At 40.6% G+C, this 22,708-nt stretch overlaps 1 protein-coding gene across 22 annotated transcripts in view; it reads right to left on the bottom strand.

Moving 5' to 3' along the window:
- The window catches only part of NRCAM (neuronal cell adhesion molecule), a 319,465-nt gene that overhangs the window by 58,184 nt on the left and 238,573 nt on the right, over nt 1–22,708 (bottom strand). For 17 of the 22 annotated variants that reach the window (XM_070468956.1, XM_070468953.1, XM_070468989.1 and 14 more), the window contains 5 exons: nt 16,196–16,366; nt 15,545–15,601; nt 13,519–13,630; nt 10,462–10,646; nt 8,030–8,161 (listed from right to left, as the gene is read on the bottom strand). In XM_070468956.1, coding sequence (XP_070325057.1) covers nt 8,030–8,161; nt 10,462–10,646; nt 13,519–13,630; nt 15,545–15,601; nt 16,196–16,366 — 657 coding nt within the window. The remainder of the gene's footprint in view (nt 1–8,029; nt 8,162–10,461; nt 10,647–13,518; nt 13,631–15,544; nt 15,602–16,195; nt 16,367–22,708) is intronic. The other 5 variants (XM_070469005.1, XM_070469031.1, XM_070469013.1 and 2 more) reach the window with 1 other exon arrangement.

Raw genomic sequence — 22,708 nt, 5'->3', positions numbered from 1 at the left:
GCCCTATATACCCCAATACAAAATAAAAATTTTTTAAAATAAAAAAAAATCAAATCAAAAGAGAAACAAAAAATAAATAAATAAAAGGAAGAAAGGCTATTGTCTTAGACAGTCCAGTTACTTCAACTAGTGATGGAGTGAGCCACTGTGCTCTGAGTTGGCGGACTTCCCTGGGTCCAGTGGTTAAGACTCCCTGCTACCATTGCCTGGGGCATGGGTTCGATCCCTGGTTGGGGAACTAAGATCCTGAATGCTGTGTTATGGCCGAAAAAAAACAAAAACAAAAACAATTTGAGTTGGCACCTTAGCTCACATCCACTGTTTATGATTCTAATGATTTCAAAATGGCCTTAAGGAGCATGTTCTTCCAACCAGAAGAAAAATACAAGTTCAACTCCTTGGACAGAGTATAGATTTCCTCAGTAAATGAGAGCAGAGGACCAACATGCCACACTGGCCTAGGAAGTGGATGAGACCTGAGGCCGGCTGTCAGGTACCCTGAGAATGCATCCCTCCGGGAGGCCTGTGTTCCCTGTCCTGCATCCCAAGTCTAGGATCACCTCGGCCTTTCTGACTCACACATTCTCAGCAATGTCCTTCCACGGTCTCCAGCATCTCTGGAGTCTCCTTCTCTGTCAACGATTCTCAGTGTTTTGGACCCAGCAGTTGTCTCCATGTGCACTCTGACTGCACTTCTGTGGACCTGCCAGGCAGTGGAGGGCTGGGAGTCCCTCCCAGTTCCTTGAAAATACCGAGCTCTTAAAAGCCACACCTCTGTGTGTTTAATGGGGATAGAGTTCCAGTTTTTCAAGATCAGAAAGTTCTGGAGATCTATTTCACAATAGTGTGAAAGTACTATAACACTCTTAAAAATGATTAAGATGGCAAATTTTCTGTTATGTGTGTGTATTTTTTAACTGAAGTATAGTTGATTTACCATGTTGTGCCAATCTCGATATACAGCAAGTGACTCAGTTTTACACATATATACATTCTTTCTAAAATAATTTTTTCTATACTGCCTTATCCCAGGAGATTGGATATAGTTCCCTGTCCTAGACAGTAGAACCTGTTATGTGTCTTTTCAACCACAGTAAAAAGTTACCTCGCCATAAACGTGGAAGACCAGCTCAACTCACAAAACCAGTAGGACCATCTTCCCCTAGTGGGGGTTCATCAAGCACAACACACACCATTTAGGACAGCTTTTATGTAGCCCACAGCTTGTTTTTTGTCCTGCTATCAACCCTTTTCAATTTGTTTTTTTTCCTTTAACCTGAGAGGCCTTTGAGTGTTTCTGCCTTATTTCTGCTAAATGGAGCAGCCTCCAAATATTTATTTTTGGTGATGTATTTAGAAATCAAATAAGCCCTCTAGGTAAGAGTAATAAGAGTAAATAAGCAGATATTTCTCCATGGGGGTTTGGTCTACCAGCCAAATGCTGGTTTGGTTTTCCTTGAGTACTTACTAAAGAAATACCAGCAAACCCGGGACCGTCACAGTGACATACGGGAGCTCAGCAGGTACTGGACAAAGAATAAAACCACTGGTGCAGAGACATTTGAAGCCTTTGAATTCTGTGTCCTGGCTCCTGAGTGGGAGTAACTCTCTAGTATCTAAACCCAAATTGCCCACAGAAATAATAATTAATTCTAGGAATACCAACTTCGATTTCTATAAATGCACACTGGGTAAAGAAACTTAAGAGCGTAGAAATCACCACTGTACAAAGCCCCAAAGGTGAGGTTCAGAACTGGGGTGACAGTCTTCCAATAATACTTTCTTTTATTCTACCCTTCCTGACATGGTTGGCCAAAACCATGAATGTTTCCAACATTTAGAAAATAAGAAAAACAAAAAGTGCCAGTATACAAGTAAAACATACTATCAAAGTTTAAAATATTTTTGTATCGAATGCATAGTTTTATTTTAAAAAGAGCTTCATGAAACAGACGAAGGAGAGAGAAGTACATGTATCTCGAAGATAAGAAACTAGAGACTTACTGGTTTATTTAACGTACAATAACTGCTCCGATTTCCTGAGTTAGTCTCCTCTATAAACATCTCCTGAAATCTGAACATCTGTGCATAATGTAGAACAAATCTCTGAATGAAGACATGAATTTTCTTCTTCATCTACGTATTACATCCCCTGTGAAGGGATGGCCACTGAGCTCTTTTGAAAAAAGGAAAAAGATGACTTGGTGGAAACTTGGGGAGTCCTAGACCACATCTCCGTCCCTCTGCCTGCTTACTATGTATCACTGTCTTTCAATCTCTCCCTCCAATATGTAACTGTGGCAGGAGGAGGCCTTCTGTCTACTCTTATTCTCTTCATTCCATCCCCTTCTCATCTTTTAGAGAACAGGGGACTTTTAACATAATAATAGTGTGATCTTACAGACACTCCACTTGGAAGAATCCGAGAGATCTACCTCAACTCACAAGGGGGATGATTAAAGATCTACAAGCGCTAGACTCTCCCACTCTCTCCCAGAACAAGGTCAGGAATCTTGGTATCCACAGCCTTGACCTTGGACATTTTCTTTCTGGTCCTGGGTTCTATTTTCACACTTTCCCAGACACTGTAGGTCACACAATAAAAATTAGGAGTTCTTTTTTGGCATCAGCACCTCTGCAGCTGTGTTCTTGACTTCTGCAGGTGGTTTCAAACATATTTTATGCAAATTCCATATTTAATACTTTTTTTTTTTTTTTTTGCTTCAAGGAAAGTTTAAAGTAACCTGGCCAGTCCTAGGGGGACAGAGCTTTGAAAGACATTGAGGTTAGGGCCCTGACTCTTTATGAATGAATTCTTCCAGTTTTGTAAAACAGTAGGTGCCAGGTTTGAAATGCACAGTCACCAACCAGCAACACTATATTTTGCTATCAAAATCCAAGTCTGACCCTCTCCTGTCCTGACCCACCTTCTCCTTTTATAGTCCTGATGTGCACTTGGCAGCGAGAACCTACAGAGGTGGGGCGGGGTGGGGGGAAGAGAGTGACAGTGTCCTTAGGTGACTGTCTACAAATCAGGAGTGGGGAGGTATCTGGTACTGTGGTCCTCCGATACTGTTCTCTGTTGCAGGGCAGCTGGCGGGGAGGTCAGGCACCTGGTGGGATGCCGCACTATGATACTGCAGAAGCACAGTTGTTCCTGCCCCTGCCCCTCAGCAACTGGTCCAGCCAAGGTTTCTGCAACCTCCTAGACAGAAGGTGTCAGCAAGCCAGCCTGTGCTCCCAGCTAACTTTTGAGGTCTACTCTGGCTCCCCCTTTAGTGCTTATCATGCCGATTCTGTGTCGTATATTGTAGCAGATCTTGCTCTCTCCTGCCTTCTCCTGTCTCTCTGCCAGCCTTCGTTCTTGCCCTATCACTGCTGAATGCATCTGTGGGTTGTAAACTCAGCAAACTACAGATGACAAGCCGCAGTCTCTTGTTTCCAGAATGGTCCCCAAACCTCAGTTTTATTTAGAGGCCTCTGAATTAACAGGTAAACTATCAAGCAGGGCAGACAGGGGAGAGGCAGGGGGCTCCTCAAACTTCTACAGATTTTTGGACAGTTTTCTTCTTCATTTACTCCCTATCTTGGATCAGGGAGGTCAGTGCAAGGTGGGGGCATATAGGGTTCACTTTGAACTAGCTGTTTAAGACTCAGTGTCTCAAATGAACTTATTTACAGAAAGACTCACAGACATAGGGAACAGACTTACAGGTGGGGAGCGCAGGGGGAATGGATTGGGAATTTGGGATTAGCAGATGTAAACTATTACATTTAGATTAGATAAACAATAAGGTCCAACTGTCGAGCACAGGAAACTATATTCAATATTCTGGGATAAATCGTAACAGAAAAGAAAATGAAAAAGAACGCATATACATGTATAACTCAATCACTGTTGTACAGCAGAAATTCACGCATTACAAATCAGCTATACATGAATACAATTAAAAATTTTTTTTTAATTGAACATTGAAAAATTTTTTTTAATTAATTAAAAATTAAAAAAACAGATTTAGGGTCTAGCCAAGAAGTCATTCACCAGAAGCTATAGATGGACCAGTGGCTGAGAGTGGGGGTGGGGAACTGTACTGTCCCTGCCACGCCCTCCTGCAGAGAGCTGCGAGTCCCCACCAGGTGCCTCAAACCCATCAGTTTTCAATTCCGAGATTACAAATAGTAATCCATGCAATTTTAGCTTGGCTTCCAGATGTGAAGGAAAATACCTTCCAGGGACACTTCTCATCAGTTCAGTTCAATTCAGTTACCCAGTCATGTCCAATTCTTTGCGACCCCATGGATGGCAGCACGCCAGGCCTCCCTGCCCATCACCATCTCCTGGAACTTAAACTCATGTCCATCAGGTCGGTGATGCCATCCAACCATCTCATCCTCTGTCGTCCCCTTCTCCCGCCCTCAATCTTTCCCAGCATCAGGGTCTTTTCCAATGAGTCAGCTCTTTGTATCACGTGACCAAAGTATTGGAGTTTCAGCTTCAGCATCAGTCCTTCCAATGAATATTCAGGATTGATTTCCTTTAGGATGGACTGGTTGGATCTCCTTGCAGTCCAAGAGACTCTCAGGAGTCTTCTCCAACACCACAGTTCAAAAGCATCAATTCTTTGGTGCTCAGCTTTTTTTATACATGTCTCATCACCTCGGTATAAACAGATAGCATCTGCTCCCAGTACTGGGTCCCTAGCTTTGCTACCAGGATGCAGGGCATTTTCTCCTCCTACTTGTCCACCACTGTGCCCACTCTGAGGCACACCAGAGGCAGAGGAGCCCTTGATCTGCAGGCATCAGCATCTCTGATCCCAGCTCTGCTGAGCCTCTTAAGACATACTTCGGGGATGGAAGAAATGAACTGGTTCTGAACCTGATTTGAGAGATTTTTGTTCTCTTTCTGCTCTGGACCCAATCAGATGATCTGGGGTTCCAGGAGATAGGTTCCACTTGTCTCCAGGGACCTACACTCCATCCTTCAAATGCCAGCCTTTCATAGTTGATCCTTCCCCTAAATAGTTCATTTAAAGGGGAATGTCTATGAATGCAACTTCAAAGCTCATTTTAAAAACTGAAGTCTAGTTGCCCTACAGTATTATATTAATTTCAGGTGTACAACACAGTGATTCAATATAATAGATTATACTCCAAATAAAGTTACAAAATACTGGCTATATTCCCTGTGCTGGACATTACACCCTTCAGTCATATTTATGTTATACCCAAATAGTGCAAAACTCTCAATACAGCTGGAGTTATATGTCCTCTGAGAGGCACCACCTATGCCTTGTTTGGAAGGATCACAAGCTGAGAGAACCAGAAGAAAAGATCCGCTTCCTTATTTTATCTCCCCTCATCCCTGTGTCACTGACCCACCTACATCTCAATTTCCCCCTGCTTCTGATTGCATTCTGGCTGCTGAGCTTAAGGATTTATCTTTTCAACATTCCCTGGCTCCCCAGCTTCCCCACTGAGAAATGATGGATGTCCCCTCCCACTTGTCAGTTTCACTGAGGCCAGATCTCAGGGGTACATTTAACCTTCCATAAATCGGCACAGAATCTCTGAGCTACGAAACTTGGTACCAACAGCGCTGAGCATGCTCCATTCCTTATTGCTGTTTTGAATACATTCCTACCAGAAAACTTACTTTTTAGTTCTGGGCTTCCTTCCACTTCTCAGTTTTCACTCATATGTCCCTGAAAGTGGCAACAGCTTCCCAATGCACAACCACAAAATATTCTGCAGTATTTCCTGATTCTGATACTAGTTAAAATTAGGAGTAGAAATATCCAAACCCATTTTGCTGGACTCCTTAGTATTTGTGTTCTCCCTGTATCTGTAAATTTGTAAAAGGAACATATTTCCTTTTACAATAAACACAGGCTGTCTGATTCTGAGCATCTGATAAGGACTGGGTTGTGTGACAAACTACTAATAAACACTCACAGAAGCGGGTCTCTCACTCTACTTAGGCCTGGAGCACTAAGACCTTGTGGGTGAGAATCATCAGGAACTTGGGCTGTTTAAAATCTGCCAGTATTTTTCAGAGTCATCTTAGGGCGAAGACTATTTCAGGAAAGCCAGTTTAATGGATCTTTTGGGTATGGGAGAGTAGAATCAATTTTTGATTCTGGCTTGGAGGTAATGAAGGGCTTCCCTGATAGCTCAGTTGGTAAAGAATCTGCCAGAAATACATGAGACCCTGGTTGGATTCCTGGATCAGGAAGATCCACTGGAGAAGAGATAGGCTACCTACTCCAGTATTCTTGGGCTTCCCTTGTGGCTCAGCTGGTAAAGAATTCGCCTGCAATGCGGGAGACCTGGGTTTGATCCCTGGGTTGGGAAGATCCCCTGGAGAAGGGAAAGGCTACCGTCCAGTATTCTGGCCTAGAGAATTCCATGGACTGTATAATATATGTATGGACTGTGTAGTCCATGGGGTCGCAAAGAGTTGGACACGACTGAGTGACTTTCACTTTGGAAGGAATGAGGAGCCAAGCTGCTCTATATCGTATTCTGAAGGTTACTGAATGTAACTGAAGGTTACTGAATGTAATTACTGAATGTCTTTACAGATTATTATGCTACTGATGGGGAGGGTGAACCTGATGCGGGGTTTTAAACAGAAACCAATTTTTTTTTCTCTCTCTCTAAGAAGGGGAAAATGTCCAAAGATTCTCCTGTCAATAGCAGCTGGTGGTAGATGGAATCAAGAAAACAGAGAGGCAGTGGGCTCTCTGTGGATGGCCATGGCTTAGGAATCCAAGAGAAGGGAGATGCAATATCCATTTTTTTTTTCTTTGCTATAATGCCCTTCTATGAGACTGAAGCTTCCAATCAAGTTCTGTAAAACTGGTCTTTGCTATGATTTAGAAGATTGACGGACAGCCTATGGCTACACTCTGGGGACTGTTCTAGGCAGCAGGGTGGCAGGCTGGGGAAGCTGGCTGAGAGCTGGAGTGGCCCAGGGAAGGTGGCAGAAGAGGTGATACTTGGCAGCTAAGATCACGTAAACATTGCTCAAGGCTGATCTCAGTAAAACTTGGGGAGAGAAGACGGGTCAAAGACAGAACATCCAGCATACGACTGAGGTCAGAAGATGTGTTCTTCTTTGGGTATTAAATGGAACAGTGACCTCTCAAGACTGGAGAACTTGGGGACATGTGAGCTCTATTAGGAATGGGCCTAATAATTTAAAACCTCTTTAAATTAAGACAGCCGTATTTCTTAATGTCATATCCACTGTCTCTATTCCTAGCCTCCCTACCACCTCCTCCAACTCCTGTGATGTTTTGACATATCACTTGACATTTTGAACAAAGATAATGTGATATATATGGAATTTAGAAAGACGGTAACGATAACCCCATATGCAAAAGAGAAAAAGAGACACAGATGTACAGAACAGACTTTTGGACTCTGTGGGAGAAGGCGAGGGTGGGATGTTTCAAGAGAACAGCATCGAAACATGTATATTATCTAGGGTGAAACAGATCACCAGCCCAGGTTGGATGCATGAGACAAGTGCTTGGACCTGGTGCACTGGGAAGACCCAGAGGGATCCGGTGGAGAGGGAGGTGGGAGGGGGGATCGGGATGGGGAATACATGTATATCCATGGCTGATTCATGTCAATGTATGACAAAAACCACTACAATATTGTAAAGTAATTAGCCTCCAACTAATAAAAATAAATGAAAAAAAAAAAAAGAAGATAATGTGAACTTTTCAGTGCTGTTTATTTCTCACCCTGTCATTGTTCCTATGATTCACACAAAAAACAAGAACAATTCTAAAGTTCCAATCAGCGCATACTGTTCTGTTAATAGCATAACAATTCAGTCATAATAAATTATACCTAAAGAAAAAAAATTAAAATCTAAGGGTAATCTGGGGCTTCTGTGTAATTTATATATGGCTTCCTTCCTTAAGTCAAGTTATTTTATCATCATTTTTCTCCCGTGGAGAAATCACTATGCTCTAAAAACACATTGCGACTGGAGCCAGTCAAGGAAACTTACTTTCTATCGGGACTCCATTTGATAACCAGCTAATTCTGGGTTTCGGATTGCCATTCGCTCTGCAGATGAGGGTTCCATCCTCTTCAGGGGACAGCACAAGATTTTGAGGTGCTATGATCCAGTATGGAGCCGCTTTATGAGGAAAGGAAAAAATCCCACAAAATTGAATCAAGTAAGTTATTCTAGGAAATTTAGTACACTGAACCATCTTAATGATACAAATAAGTATGTTGCAAACCATTTGTTAATTTCATTTTTTTTAGAGTGAACAGACTTCTAAGTGATACTTCAAAAACACTTCAGATTTTCAAAAGAATGTTTAAAGAGACTCACTGACATCTATGTATCATTTCAAGAGCCTTTTGATTCAAATATCATTGTCTTGGTTCTACACTCTATGGATCAGATATCAAAGAGGTAACAGATTTCTCTAAAGTTGTACAGCAATTTAGAGGTACAGATAGGGATACGAAACAGGAATCTAAATTCTAAGCCCTGTAGAATACATACAGTTATAAAATTAGTAAGCAATTTTTAAAGCTTTCCAGTTTTTGAAGCACTGCCAAGTTAGTATAGAGTGTTCCTGTAAGTCCTTCACTGGCTTTCTCTAATGTTAACTTCTTACAAAACTATGGTACAGATGCCAAAACAAGAAATTAACATTGCTACAATACCACTGACTCAACTACACACTATACTAGGCTTTCCTCAGTTTTTCCATTGTCTTATTTCTGTTCCAGGACCCTGTCCTGGACATCACATTGCATTTAATTGTTACATCTTCTTACTTAGTTTCCTCTGATCTAAAAGTTTCTTGGTCTTTCTTTGTTTTTCATGAACCTGAGACTTTTAAAGATGACTAGTAAGTTATTTTGTAGAACATCTTTTTTTTTTAATCAAGAGCTTTTCATTTTTTATAACAAGGAACAATATCCTCATTTTATCATTATCAGGACAGAAATGGAGATAAGTAATTATATACATGTTAGCTGTGTAAACGTATCAGTGTTAATTACTTCCCCAACTCTATAAATAAGTTTTCTATCATCTGTTTTTTATTTCATAAAGCAGTTTTTCTTTGAACTTCTTTCCAGACTTAGAAAGGAAAACTAGTCAACTGAATTCTTTCAGGGATAAATGAAGCTTACTAAATTGATTAATCTTCATATTTTTCTTAAGGCACATTCTCCATTTCTTATCTGTAACCAAAATATTTTGTGAAACATTCCAACACACCCTCATTCCTAGAGAATGTTTATACCAGCGACTACTGAATTCTCATACAGATCAATAGGAAGGTTTTAAGTGAAACAAAAGCTTTTCCACCTAAGGTCAAATTTAGTGATCTCTGAGTGAAGAATTTCTGAATTGCTAGATTATAATCACCATCCAACCACCATCATTAGTATCATCATAATTACTTCTTTTTAAAAAAGACTATATTCCATTTACAGTTATTATCAAATACTGGTTACATTACCTGTGTTGTACAATAGTTCCTTGTAGCTTATTTTAAAAACCATAGTTTGTACCTCTTAATCTCCTACTTCTTTACTGCCCTCCCTCCTTCCCTCTCCCCACTGGTAACCACTATATTTGGTACACCTATTTTCACTAGAGTTTTTCCTGATGATTTTTCATGATTCAACTGAGGTTTTGGGTGATGGAACCTTCTAATTGCATTAAATCTGGGAGCACATGATATTGACATGGCTTATTACTGGTTATATGAACCTTGGTCACTTGGTTAGAGTGATGTCTGCCAGCTCTCTTCACTGTAAAGTTACTATTTTTCTGCTTTCCATATTCTATTCATTAGAAGCAGGTAACTTCAGCCCTTCTCAAGGGGAGGGCGATTAAGCTGTATCTCCTTAAAGGATGAGGAGTGAAGAACCTGTGGACATATATTAAACCTACCTCAGTAATTAATCTGGATGTGGGTGGGTAAGGGGAGAAAACACACTTTGAGGTTATGCAAACAACCTGTTTCTCTTTAAAGTTTGACCCAGTAATTTTATCATTTTATTTATTTTTGAGAGTTACATTTTATTACAATGTAAGCCCAGGAGACAGGACTCTCAGATCACTTTGAGGGACTGCTCTGAAGAGGCAAGGGGGCAGCCAGTAATTTTAGCATTCATCACTGGCTCTTGCCTATAGCAGTTACAACTGTGGAATTCTAATGGTGATTTTCTATTTCCTTCATTCTTTCAATACTTATTAATTGGAATCCTCTGCAAGGAAGATCAAGGGAGCAAATTTTTTACCTGATTTAGATGCCCCATAAATGGCAATAAGAAGAGATTCAAGGTACAATGAGTATTGATATAAATTTACATTATTATTATTGAAGAATATAATTAAAGGCACTTAATGAAAGATTCCGGGCTTCTCATGGAGGCAAGAACCATGTATTTTAGAAAATGATATACCTTTAACTGTGACAGAAATGGTATGATGGATGGCTCCTAATGCATTTTTTGCTATACACTGGTAATTTCCAGAGTCTGCTTCTGTAACCTGGACGATTTGCAGAGTCTTCTTAAAGTTCCTATAAAATGTCCGGTTGATGGGGAGTGTTCCATCTTCTTTTATCCAGTAAATAATTGGGGTAGGCCTGATAAGGTAAACAGAAAATAGAATCACGAAAAAAAATTCACCTGTTTTTGAAGGTGAATTTTCATGCAAGTTTGTCACAAACATAAAGATCATGAGGAACAGATCAATATTTTAAGTAGCACCCCACTTCTATTAATCAATGCTCAAAACCTTACATTTCAATCTGTAAGTTACCATTTTCACACAAGCAGAACTGTGCTAAGTGATAGCACACTGTGAACTCTGACTTCAGGGATCTGTGGAGAATGGCAGTGAGACTTACTTGACTGAAGGGACCTGATTATTACCTTCAAAGTTCTGATCAAGGAGACACTCTGGGAAAATTTTGCATGACTACACTATATCAATCAAAAGAATGACCATGAAATTAATGACACCGAGTTACAATTTTCTAAAAAACTTTTTTTTTAAATGTGGGCCATTTTTAAAGTCTTCATTGAATTTTTGTTCTAATATTTCTTCTGTTTTTATGTTTTGGTTTTTTGGTCATAAGCCATATAGGATCTTAGCTCCCTGAACCCATACCCCTTGCACTCTTAGCCACTAGACTGCCAAGGCAGTCCTTCAAGTTACAATTTTTTAGTCAGCCAGACTTAAAAAGGTTCGAGAAAGGTTAGAGAAAGAAGAAAGGTTAGAGAAAAGCTAACTTTAAAAAGGTTAGTTTTTGTGCCCATAAACTTCTATACATATTTCCATACCAAATGGAAGAGTCTCCCTATCTTATAACAGGCTATCTGATGATGTGAATGAAGTGATTAGAGGAATTGTGCTGTTATTTTAATTTCATTATTAGTGATATTTTAAAACATTATGTCAATTGATAGAGGTAGGCCCAACTCACATGTTACTTAAACCATTTCTCACCTATGTTTCTTATTAAATCATGAACTACAGAGATAGATGAAAAATCAGACTTAGGCTTAGAGTTAAAAAGATCTGCTTCAAAATCCCAGCCCTACTCCTAAACTGCGCTCTGATTTTGGATCTCTGGGCTTTTGGGGCCTCAGTTTCCTCCACTGCCTTTATGGAGACAATAATGCTTGTTTTGATCTGGTGACCTGAGAAGGTTTTCATGAGGGTAAAATGAAAAACCATTCAGTATATTTGCTAAGCACTAAACTATAGATGCCCTGGAGCGGGGCATGGCAACCCACTCCAGTATTCTTGCCTGGAGAATCACCATGGGCAGAGGAGCCTGGTGGGCTGCAGTCCATGGGTTCCCAGAGTCAGACTATAGAGCAGGGCTCCCCAGGGGGCGCAGCGGTAAAGAGTCTGCCTGCCAAAGCAGCAAACCCAAAAGACAGGGGTTCAGCCTCTGGGTTGGGAAGACCCCCTGGAGAAGGAAATGGCAACTCACTCCAGTATTGTTGCCTAGACTATCCCATGGACAGAGGAGCCTGGTGGGCTGCAGCTCGTGAGGTCACAGAGCTGGACACGGCTGAGCCCGCACACACAAACACAAACTATAGGTCAAGCATTAAGTTGTGTGTTGGGAAGATAAAAAAAAAAAAGAATGGTCCAGGCCCTCAGGAAGAACACAATATTTATCATTAGAAATACTAGTAGGATTAATGGGTTGTAGAATTGTTTTTGTTTACTTGAGTAAAAATAACTGAACAGATATACTTGATGAACTGTCATGAGTAGTGTTATTTCTTGACATAGTCAGCAGGGGCCTCCATGTGTCTCCAGAGGTATTAAAATTTTTCCTGGAGGCTGATTCTGGGCTTCTAGGAAGGAATGTGATACTCGGAGTCACCAGGTCAAGGACAGCACAGATCACAACACAACACAACGTGTTTCTGAGAGTCCAGTCAATGTTCCAGCGAATGTGCCTTGTCAATGGCACTTACTCTATGCCAGGCATGAGAGGAAAGTATTCAGAAGCTTGCCTCCAGCGTTTCCCTAACAGAACAGCTGTCCCTGCAGCTGAGATGAGGCTTCCCTGGGACTCTTCTCAAGCGCACATGGGTTCTGGGGCTGGTATCAGTTTTGAAGTGTGCATAGATGAGATAGGGCTTCCCTGGTGACTCAGATGGTAAAGAATCCACCTACAATGTGGGAGACTTGGGTTCGAGCCCTGGGTTGGGAAGATCTCCTAGAGAAGGCCATGGCAACCCACTCCAGTATTCTTGCCTAGAGAATTCCCATGGACAGAGGAGACTGGCAGGCTACAGTCCATGGGTCACAAAGAGTTGGACACGACTGAGTAACTAAGCATACACATAGATGAGACAGCTGCAAAGAAGCTGGTCTGGTGACCAGCGCTAGGAGGTAGAGGATGGGACAGCATGCCAGTGTCAAGGCTACGCTCTAAGAGGCTGAATGAGCTTCCGCCGTTAGGAGAATAAGCCAGAGCTCGATTGCCTGGAAGGATGTGAAAAATTCATGACCAAGATCTCCACTGCCCTACTAACAACCAGGAGACCCAGAGCTGTGAACCCATAGCTGAGCTGCTCAGAAGATGCATAATCAGGCTCAAATGAAATCAGTCAGATCCAGCCCTGTTAAGGCACAACTGCTCTGCATACTTGTAGACAAATCATCAATGACAAACAGCTATTGGTTGTAAGCCTCTAAGTTTTGAGATGATCTGTTAGACAACAGTAGCAAAATAACAAGCTTAATTACAATTATAACAATCATAAGGTGATTACTGACACATTTCTAAAGGAACATTTCCATTAACAAAGTATTTTCATAATACAAAATAACACAGGGCCCATTTTGGAAGTAATCATCACATTTTTCTTGATTGCTTAATGGAGTCTCTATCAATGATTCCTGCTATGATACAATATTAATGTCTCTCTACCCATCTACTGTGTTTATATAAGAAATGGACATCAAAACAGACAGTGTTAACTCACAGCCCTTCTGCAATGCACTCAAGGGAAAGGACATTTCCTCTTAATTCCTCTTTGCGACTTGTATTGCCGTCTGGAGTTAAAAATGCTGGTGGCCTCTGTCTATGTGATTTAGCTGCAAACAAGAAGATCAATATGCATTCAAAGTAAGAATATGGATTTCTAGAAGAGCAGTTCACTGTCTAAAAATCTAATCCCTTTTCAAATCCATTTACCATTGATTGTGAAATTTGCTAAACAAACACATACATACTCCTTGCCTTATAAATAGCCATCACTTACTCAGTTGGCCAGAAGTAGAAACTACTTTGGTTGCATAAGCACTAACAATGAGGACTATTTTCCAGTGTATATTTTCCTAATTTGGGTTAGGGTTCTATGTATTTTTGGTGGGTTGGTAAAGTTTCAAAATGTAGACATAGAGAGGAAAATTATGTTATCAAATTATCTATCACTCGAGTACTCAGGTCAAAGGGAAAATGAGCTGTCTATTTGCTGGAATATGTTAGGTTTTTCTGAAGGATATGACAATGGACAAGGTCTTTTGGTTTACCCTAGGGACAACATTATAGTCAATTCCATTGATTAATCATGAAGATAAATCATGGTGGACATCTAATATATCAAGATACCCAAATTGCGAGGTTTACAGAAAACAAAACAAAACTAGAAAGTGACTGGCAGAGGTCTGGCAAATGTGTGCCATGGATTATGGGTGAAGTTAAAGAAATTAAAATTGGTTTCACCAATGAAAAAATAAATAGAGAGGGCTCAAGTCAGAGATCTCAGGGAGGGATTATATATATATATATATATATAGAGAGAGAGAGAGAGAGAGGCTACCTTCATGTTTCATGAAGAAAAAACCTATGGAGACCTGGCCTAAATGTGTCCTTATCCTCTGGTGGCATCTCAGAAGAACTTAAAGTAGAAATCCTACCATCTTGAGGTTCTAAGAGCACTTTAAGAGTGTGCAACACTTTAATGTGTTATCTACTTGATGCTCATAAAAACTGAAAAAGTAATATATAAATTATCATCACTTCTCAGAAGAAAAAGCTGAACACCAGAAAAGGTATTACTGAAGACAAATTAGAGTTTTCCTTAGATTTTAGAGATGGTGGAGGAAACCTTACTCCTTTGAAAAATCACTTTGAAAGTGATTTTGAGGTCCATATTTCTCAGGAGTATTTTAATATAAAATAAAATAACATGAAATAAGGTAAAAATAAAATAAAAGTAAGGCAGGAGTTATGGTATGTTATTCTGGCCACTGGTAGTACCTTAGTGCTTTTTTACTTCATATCTCAAGGGTAAAAAATTAGTACAGCAGAAATTTGAGCTTATGGATAATTTAAGAGGACCCCATATTCAGAACCCATAATTTTCATTCATAGACTCTACATTTGAGATCCATGTTTCCCTCCCTTAAGGAAATAAAATTCTTATCCTTTCAAAAGAATGATGTTAAATCTATTTTTAAAAGATTATTTCCACTGAAGATAGTGTCTTGATTTTAAACTAAACTAAGAGAAATACTATTTCTAATTATATGACATTGATAAGGTCATGTGAAAACAGACGGAAAATACAATGCTTTCCTCTCAAAATCTGGTTAATGTTAGTTGCTAAAGGTTATTAAGACTTTGATGTTAGTAGTTTAGCAGGTTAATGTACCTTGCCAATTCTTACTAATCTATGAGAAAAGTTTATGAGCCAGACAAAAAATGAAAAATGTAATTCTGAACACATATGAAAGATTTTTTTCAAATTTTGTGGGATGATTCTTTACACGAAAACAGTTATAGTAACTTTTGTTATTAAACATACAACATGGAACATGTTTTAATGACATGTTTGAGAGCTCAAAGCTAAATTTATATGAAACATACATTGATTCTAGTGGTATTAAACATGTAACTAGGAATTTCATAAAGAAATAAGGTTAAACAGCCATGGAGGTGAAGTTAGTGAACTAAATTCTACAATGAAGAAGAAATACTAGTTACAATCAATCACCAAAACTCACCACCATAAAACTCAGTGTCACTCAAATTAGCAGCTATAGTGTCATTCAATTCATCCACTGAAATAAACAGAATATTATGAAGAATGCAAAAAGAAGGGGAGAGAGAATTGTAAAAAAAAAAAAAAAAAAAAAGAAAGAAAAGTACTGGGCAACAAAACATAAACCACTATGCTGAGCAAGTGCCATCCCAACCTAGTAAAAACAGTACTTTACATTGTACATGACTATTGCATTAATTCACTGAGCCACCCCCAACCAGTAAGATAGGAACATATAACCGAAGCTGCAGGACTCCCAGTTAATGGCCTTGTGGAGCATAAACCACAAGCAAGTGCTCAGAACACTAAGAGCTGGATTGGCCAAAAAGTTCATTCAGGCTTTTCTGTAACATCTTACTAATGTTTTGGCCAAACCAGTAGATTCAGGAAGTTATCATAGAAACAATAATGGTAATAACAGTAAAAACTGTAAAATACAGTAAAGTAAGCAAGCTTCCTAGAATGCACATGCCAACACTTTCATGACTACTCACAGGTACATCCCTGATCAATGAATCTGTTTACTTCAAAGTGAGTGGTATTTAATAATTGACATACTTGCACACATCTGTAAATAGCATTGCAAGGGAGTTTCTGGAAATTGAGCTCTTACCTGAAATCACCTTAACAGAAATTGGTTGCTTCTGCTGTATGGTTTGAGTGTGATTAAACCTGGCGTAACAGATGTAGTCTTCCCGGGTGTCCTCTGGGAGCACGTTGGAAAAGTAAAGGTCTCCATTCAGACCTTGGGAAACTCTCTCACTCTGTGGAAGTCTTTGAAAGGCTTGAGAATGGCAGAGAGATATCTAGATCATTCCATCACAAAGGGGCCACTTTCCAAATTAGCAAGATAACTGTATCTACTAATAAACAGTCCTGTGAACTTCACTTGCATGTATTTTTTTCCTCTATAAAGCTCTTCTGAGTAAAAGCAAATAATTGCAAAAAGAAAAGACATATGTATTAAAATTCCAACCGTACCTGCCAGACCCTAACTTCTCTAGAGTGGGGGCAGAGGTGAGACTAAAGTTGCCCAGTGAAGGGTTTTAGAAAACAAGCGTAAACCAAAAACTGTTTTATGGAAAGAGTTTGTGTGACTTTTCCTAACCTTTAAGTTAATCCTTAAGTACCAGACCACCTGGCCTGCCTCTTAAGAAATCTGTATGCAGGTCAGGAAGCAACAGTTAGAACTAAACATGGAACAACAGACTGGTTCTAAATAGGAAAAGGAGTACGTCAAGGCTGTATATTGTCACCCTGCTTATTTAACTTATATGCAGAGTACATCATGAGAAACGCTGGGCTGGATGAAGCACAAGCTGGAATCACGATTGCTGGGAGAAATATCAATAACCTCAGATATGCAGATGACACCACCCTTATGGCAGAAAGTGAAAAGGAACTAAAAAGCCTCTTGATGGAAGTGAAAGAGGAGAGTGAAAAAGTTGACTTATAACTCAACATTCAGAAAACTAAGATCATGGCCTCCAGTCCCATCACTTCATGGCAAATAGATGGGGAAACAGTGGCAGACTTTATTTTTTGGGGCTTCAAAATCATTGCAGATGGTGATTGCAGCCATGAAATTAAAAGATGTTTACTCCCTGGAAGAGAAGTTATGACCAACCTAGACAGCATGTTAAAAAGCAGAGACATTACTTTGTCAACAAAGGTCTGTCTAGTCAAAGCTACGGTTTTTCCAGTAGTCATGTATGGATGTGAGAGTGGGACTATAAAGAAAGCTGAGCGCCAAAGAATTGATGCTTTTGAACTGTGGTGTTGGAGAAGACTTTTGAGAGTCCCTTGGACTGCAAGGAGATCCAACCAGTGCATCCTAAAGGAGATCAGTCCTGGGTGTTCATTGGAAGGACTGATGTTGAAGCTGAAACTCCAATACTTTGGCCACCTGATGCAAAGAACAGACTTACTGGAAAAGACCCTGATGCTGATGCAGGGAAAGATTGAAGGTAGGAGGAGAAGGGGATGACAGAGGATGAGATGGTTGGATGGCATCACTGACTCAGTGGACATGAATTTGGGTAAACTCTGTGAGTTGGTGATGAGCAGGGAGACCTGGTGTGCTGCAGTCCATGGGGTCGCAAAGAGTCAGACACGACTGAGCGACTGAACTGAACTGAACAAGTATTAGTCACAGATACAGACATATCTCGGAAGATGCATTATGGAAGCTTATAAGATGCTAACTTGGGTTGCGTCTACATACACAGTCAGACACTCAGTACTGTGAGAGCACCTAATGGTGATGGCCTAGGCCCTGGACAAAGTGTCAGACGGACCAAGGTCGCTGCCTTGTCTGAGTCCAGGATAGGGATCTAACTGGAGAATCAGGCAGCAAACAGGCAATGAACAACAGGGCGCAATACTGATTTAACGATGCAGATGCGCCCCTCAGAGGGCCCCCATACCCCGCCTCCCTCACCTCCTCTATTTTTTCTTTTCTGTGTTACCAATTACTTTCTAACATACAGTGTGTTTTACCTGTCGTGTGTATGGCTCATAGCCCATCTCCCCGAACTAGAATTTAAGTTCCAGAAGGGCAGAGACCGTCATCTGCTTGGGCTACTATTGTAGCCCTGAAAATGCACTTGGTCCCTCATAGAATCTCTGTAATTAAATGAGTTTCAAGCAGCACTGGGACTTCCCAGTTTCACGTTTAACAACAGACTTCCCCTCAGGTCCAGGGAAATGTCTAGCCTTAAGAAAGTAGGGGTGATTTTCTAAGGAGACGAAGGACTCAGGGAAGTGGGACCACTGATCTATGTGTGAACTTACACTTGGCTGGCTAGCATGCCTCCTGAGGCTTCTGACTCAGTTCACTGGAAGAGTGCTTCAGCTCTGAAGTGAGAGAACTAGGAAAAATCTTGCACCTCTCAGTTGCCTCCAGCCAAGTGTTAACATCTCCTGGGAGGAGGATTTCTCAGTCTGAGTCAAGCAGCTACGTTCCTCCAGCAGCAGGTACCCTATGCAATCATCATGAAATGCAAACTGATGGGTAAAAGCCTGCAGCTCCCTGGGGTGGCAGAAGGCAGGGAAATCTGGAGACAGACTTTGAAAGGATGCCGGTTAACCATGTGAGCCAAGTTCGTGGTCAAGGTGGGGGTTTGGTTGGTGGCTGTAAATTCATGGTTTGAAGTCACTAACCAGGGAAAGAGTTGTTTTAAAAAATAACTCAGAAAAATAATGTATGTTTATTTTATGAATACAAAGATATATAAAGATAGGGATATATTTATCTTCTTTCATTTCTCCTGCTGTATTTTCTTGTGGATTAGTGTTGGGGATCAAATGAAAGGGAATGGGATTTTATGAGGGTGGGAACACTTTGCCCATTGAATTCCTTTGCATTGCATTGGGGAAAAAATGTATGCAGATAGGAATAATTTGATAAGGTCATCTTGCCAGGAGAAAGCTACACATATCTGAATTTTTTTCTCATACCCAGATGCAAGTTCATTTGAAAAATCCAGATGCATTGTCAACAGCCTAAAATGTATGGAAATGACAAAACGAGCAGTGCAATATGAAAAAAAAATTTAGTTTCATATTCAGATGATCCTGAGACTTCACATGTAAACATCTCTTTATTAAGCAGAAAAGTCATCATTTCTGAATAAGAAGCAAAAACCAATTACTGGGCTTCACTTTGGCAGTGAGATTTGGGTTCTGTTCTTCTAAACCATAGATATCACTCAGTTCTACTTGATTTGTTACTTACGCTTTCAAAATCTATAAGTTATTACATAATCGTATGAAAAATATTTTTGTCCATTTATCCATTTATATATATATATTTTCCACTTCTCTGTGATATTTTCTCTGAGTGATCTCATATAAGAGTCAAAAATGGAGAGGAAATGTGAAAGCTAAATTTTATCTTCTGTAATGTGAACAGCTTGTGATTTCAGAGGAAATCAAGTCACTGAGAATAGAATGTATCCCCCACAAGTATTTTCAACCCTCCCCACCATTCTACCCAGAGGAGTCCTGTCAAGGACAACGGCGACCCCCATGTTGCCAAATTCAGTACTTATTTCTCGTTCAGATTGGAAGCTGTCTCATCTCTCAGCAGTGTTTGAAACGACTGATGTTCTGTCTTCTTGGCGCTTTTTCTTCCCCTTGTTCTGGGGCCACCTCCTCTCTGTGTTCTTGCTGAAGCCACTGCTCTTTCTCATCTGCTCCTCTTTGCTCCCTGAAGCTCTGGCCCCAGGAGGTTCCTGGTCTCAGCCCCAAGGCTGTGCTCTTCACCGCCTGCACTGCTTCCTCCAGACTCCGACTCTAAGAAGCATCTCTGCACTAACATTCACGAACGGCTGGAAAGAGCCCTGAATCTTTCTTCTGATTCATGAAGCTCTAACTCTTGCTGGACACCTTCACAAGGATGCCTCCCAGGCTTCTTGCATTCAAAACCTCGGTTCCTAGTCTCCAAGCAGAAACACATGCTACCTCCAAAGTAACACGCTAACGGGAGATTTGGAAGGGTAGGAGAGCAGAGCAACAAACAATTCCCTAAGGTTAGAGAAGGGGTGGACAGATGTTACAGTGACTAAAGAATGACTTCATTTCTCTGTGCCTCAGTTCCCTCACCTAAAAAGAGAAGTCATCTGAGTTGCCTCCTGGGGCTGCTGTGAAAAATGGACGAGATAACTCATGTAAAGTCTTTAGCCAACGACAGGCGCTTGGGCATTAAATACCTAAGTAGCTATTGTTACTACGGTACATAAAATAGATAATAAACAAGCATTTACTGTATATAGCACAGGGAACTGTGCTCAGTACTCTGTAATAACCTAAATGGGAAAAGAATTTGTACACGTATAACTGAGTCACTGGGCTGTATACCGGAAACTAACCCAACACTGCAAATCAACCATATTCCAATATAAGATAAAAAATTAACTAAAAAATATTAGCTGTTACTGGGGATAAAAAAAACAAAAACAATAAAAAGACACAACACATTCTGAACAGCCCTTTCCTCCAGGGCTTCTGCTGTTTCAGGAAAGGGCAACTGCATTTTACCAGTTGTTCAGTCAGTCTTTGGGGTTACCTTTGCTTCTGCTCTCTCATGCCTTCATCCTGACCCCAATAAATCCTGGAAGAAACTCTGAAATTATATTTGGAATCTGACTATTTCTTACCCACTCGACTACTACTACCCAAGTCAGAGTTCCCATCAACTCTTGTCCAGATCTCAGCACTGGCCTCCTAACAGGCTGCCCTTCTCTTCTTTCTGTCCTCTCTATTCTCCAGGCATGAACCGAAGTGATGTTCATACTATCTGATCTGTGTCAGGTGAAGCCACTCCTTCAGTGGCTCCCTACTTCATTAAAGCAAAAGCCAAAGTCTTATGCACTGAGCCCCTGAACTTTCCTGACCTCTTCTCTGCCTGTCACCCTTGGGTTAGTCAGCCTTGCCACACTGGCCTCCCTGCTGCTTTAACACACACCAGGGATGCACCTGTCCTTGGGGCTTTACTGATTTTCTCTTTCCACCCAGATAGTGTAGGTCTGTATGCTCTTTCATTCCTATAAGTCTCTGCTCAAAATTCTGCCTATTTTTGTCCATAGCACTTACTGTCAACCAATGCATATTTTCTAAATACACTTATAGTCTGCTTCTTTCTCTTCTTCCTTTTATTCCCACTGCAATGAATATAAATTCTGTGAAAGCAGGACCTTTGGTTTATTTAGAGAGGCACCTGGTACATGGTAGTTCAGTTCAGTTACTCAGTTGTGTCCAACTCTTTGTGAGCCCATGGACTGCAGCACGACAAGCTTCCCTGTCCATCACCAACTCCCAGAGTTTGCTCAAACTCATGTCCATTGAGTCCGTGAATCCACTTAACCATCTCATCCTCTGTCATCCCCTTTTCCTCCTGCCTTCAATCTTTCCCAGCATCAGGGTCTTTTCCAATGAGTTAGTTGTTTGTATCAGGTGGCCAAAGTATTGGAGTTTCAGCTTCAGCATCAGTCCTTCCAATGAGTACTCAGGGCTGATTTCCTTTAGGATTCACTGGTCTGATTTCCTTGCAGTTCAAGGGATTCTCAAGAGTCTTCTCCAACACCATAATTCAAAAGCATAAATTCTCTGGCACTCAGCTTTCTTTATGGTCCAACTCTCACATCCATACATGACTATTGGAAAAACCACAGCTTTGACTATATGGACCTTTGTCAGTAAAGTAATATCTCTACTTTTTAATATGCTGCCTAGGTTGGTCATAGCTTTTTCTCTAAGCAGCAAGCATCTTTTAACTTCATGGGTGCAGTCACCATCTGCAAAGATTTCGGAGCCCAAGAGAATAAAATCTGTCACTGTTTCCATTGTTTCCCCATATATTTGTGATGAAGTGATGAGACTGAATGCCATGATCTTCATTTTTTGAATGTTGAGTTTTAAGCCAGCTTTTTCACTCTCCTCTTTCACTTTCATCAAGAGGCTCTTTAGTTCCTCTTTGCTTTCTGCCATTGAGGTGGTGTCATCTGCATATCTGAGGTTATTGATATTTCTCCCAGCAATCTTGATTCCAGCTTGTGCTTCATCCAGCCCAGCATTTCTCATGATGTACTCTGCATATAAGTTACATAAGCAGGGTGACAATATACAGCCTTGATGTACTCCTTTCCCAATTTGGATCCAGTCCAATTTTCCTTGTCCAGTTCTAACTGTTCCTTCTTGACCTGCAAACACATTTCTCAGGAGGCAGGTAAAGTGGTCTGGTATTTCCATCTCTTTAAAAATTTTCCAGTTTGTTGTGATCCACACAGTCAAAGGCTTTATGGTAGTCCATAGAAGCAGAAGTAGATGTTTTTCTGGAATTCTCTAGCTTTTTCTATGATCCAATGGATGTGGCAATTTGATTTCTGGTTCCTCTGCCTTTTCTAAATCTGTTTGAACATCTGGATGTTCTCAGTTCACGTACTGTTGAAGCCCAGCTTGGGGAAGTTTGAGCATTACATTGCTAGCATGTAAGATGAGTGCAATTGTGCAGTAGTTTGAACATTCTTTGATACTGCCTTTCATTGGGATTGGAATGAAAACTGACATTTTCTAGTCCTGTGGCCACTGCTGAATTTTCCAATTTTGCTGGCATATTTAGTGCAGC

Source organism: Odocoileus virginianus, chromosome 1 (assembly GCF_023699985.2).
Source record: "Odocoileus virginianus isolate 20LAN1187 ecotype Illinois chromosome 1, Ovbor_1.2, whole genome shotgun sequence".
NCBI lineage: Eukaryota > Metazoa > Chordata > Mammalia > Artiodactyla > Cervidae > Odocoileus > Odocoileus virginianus.
This window is presented reverse-complemented; position numbering and strand designations above follow the sequence as displayed.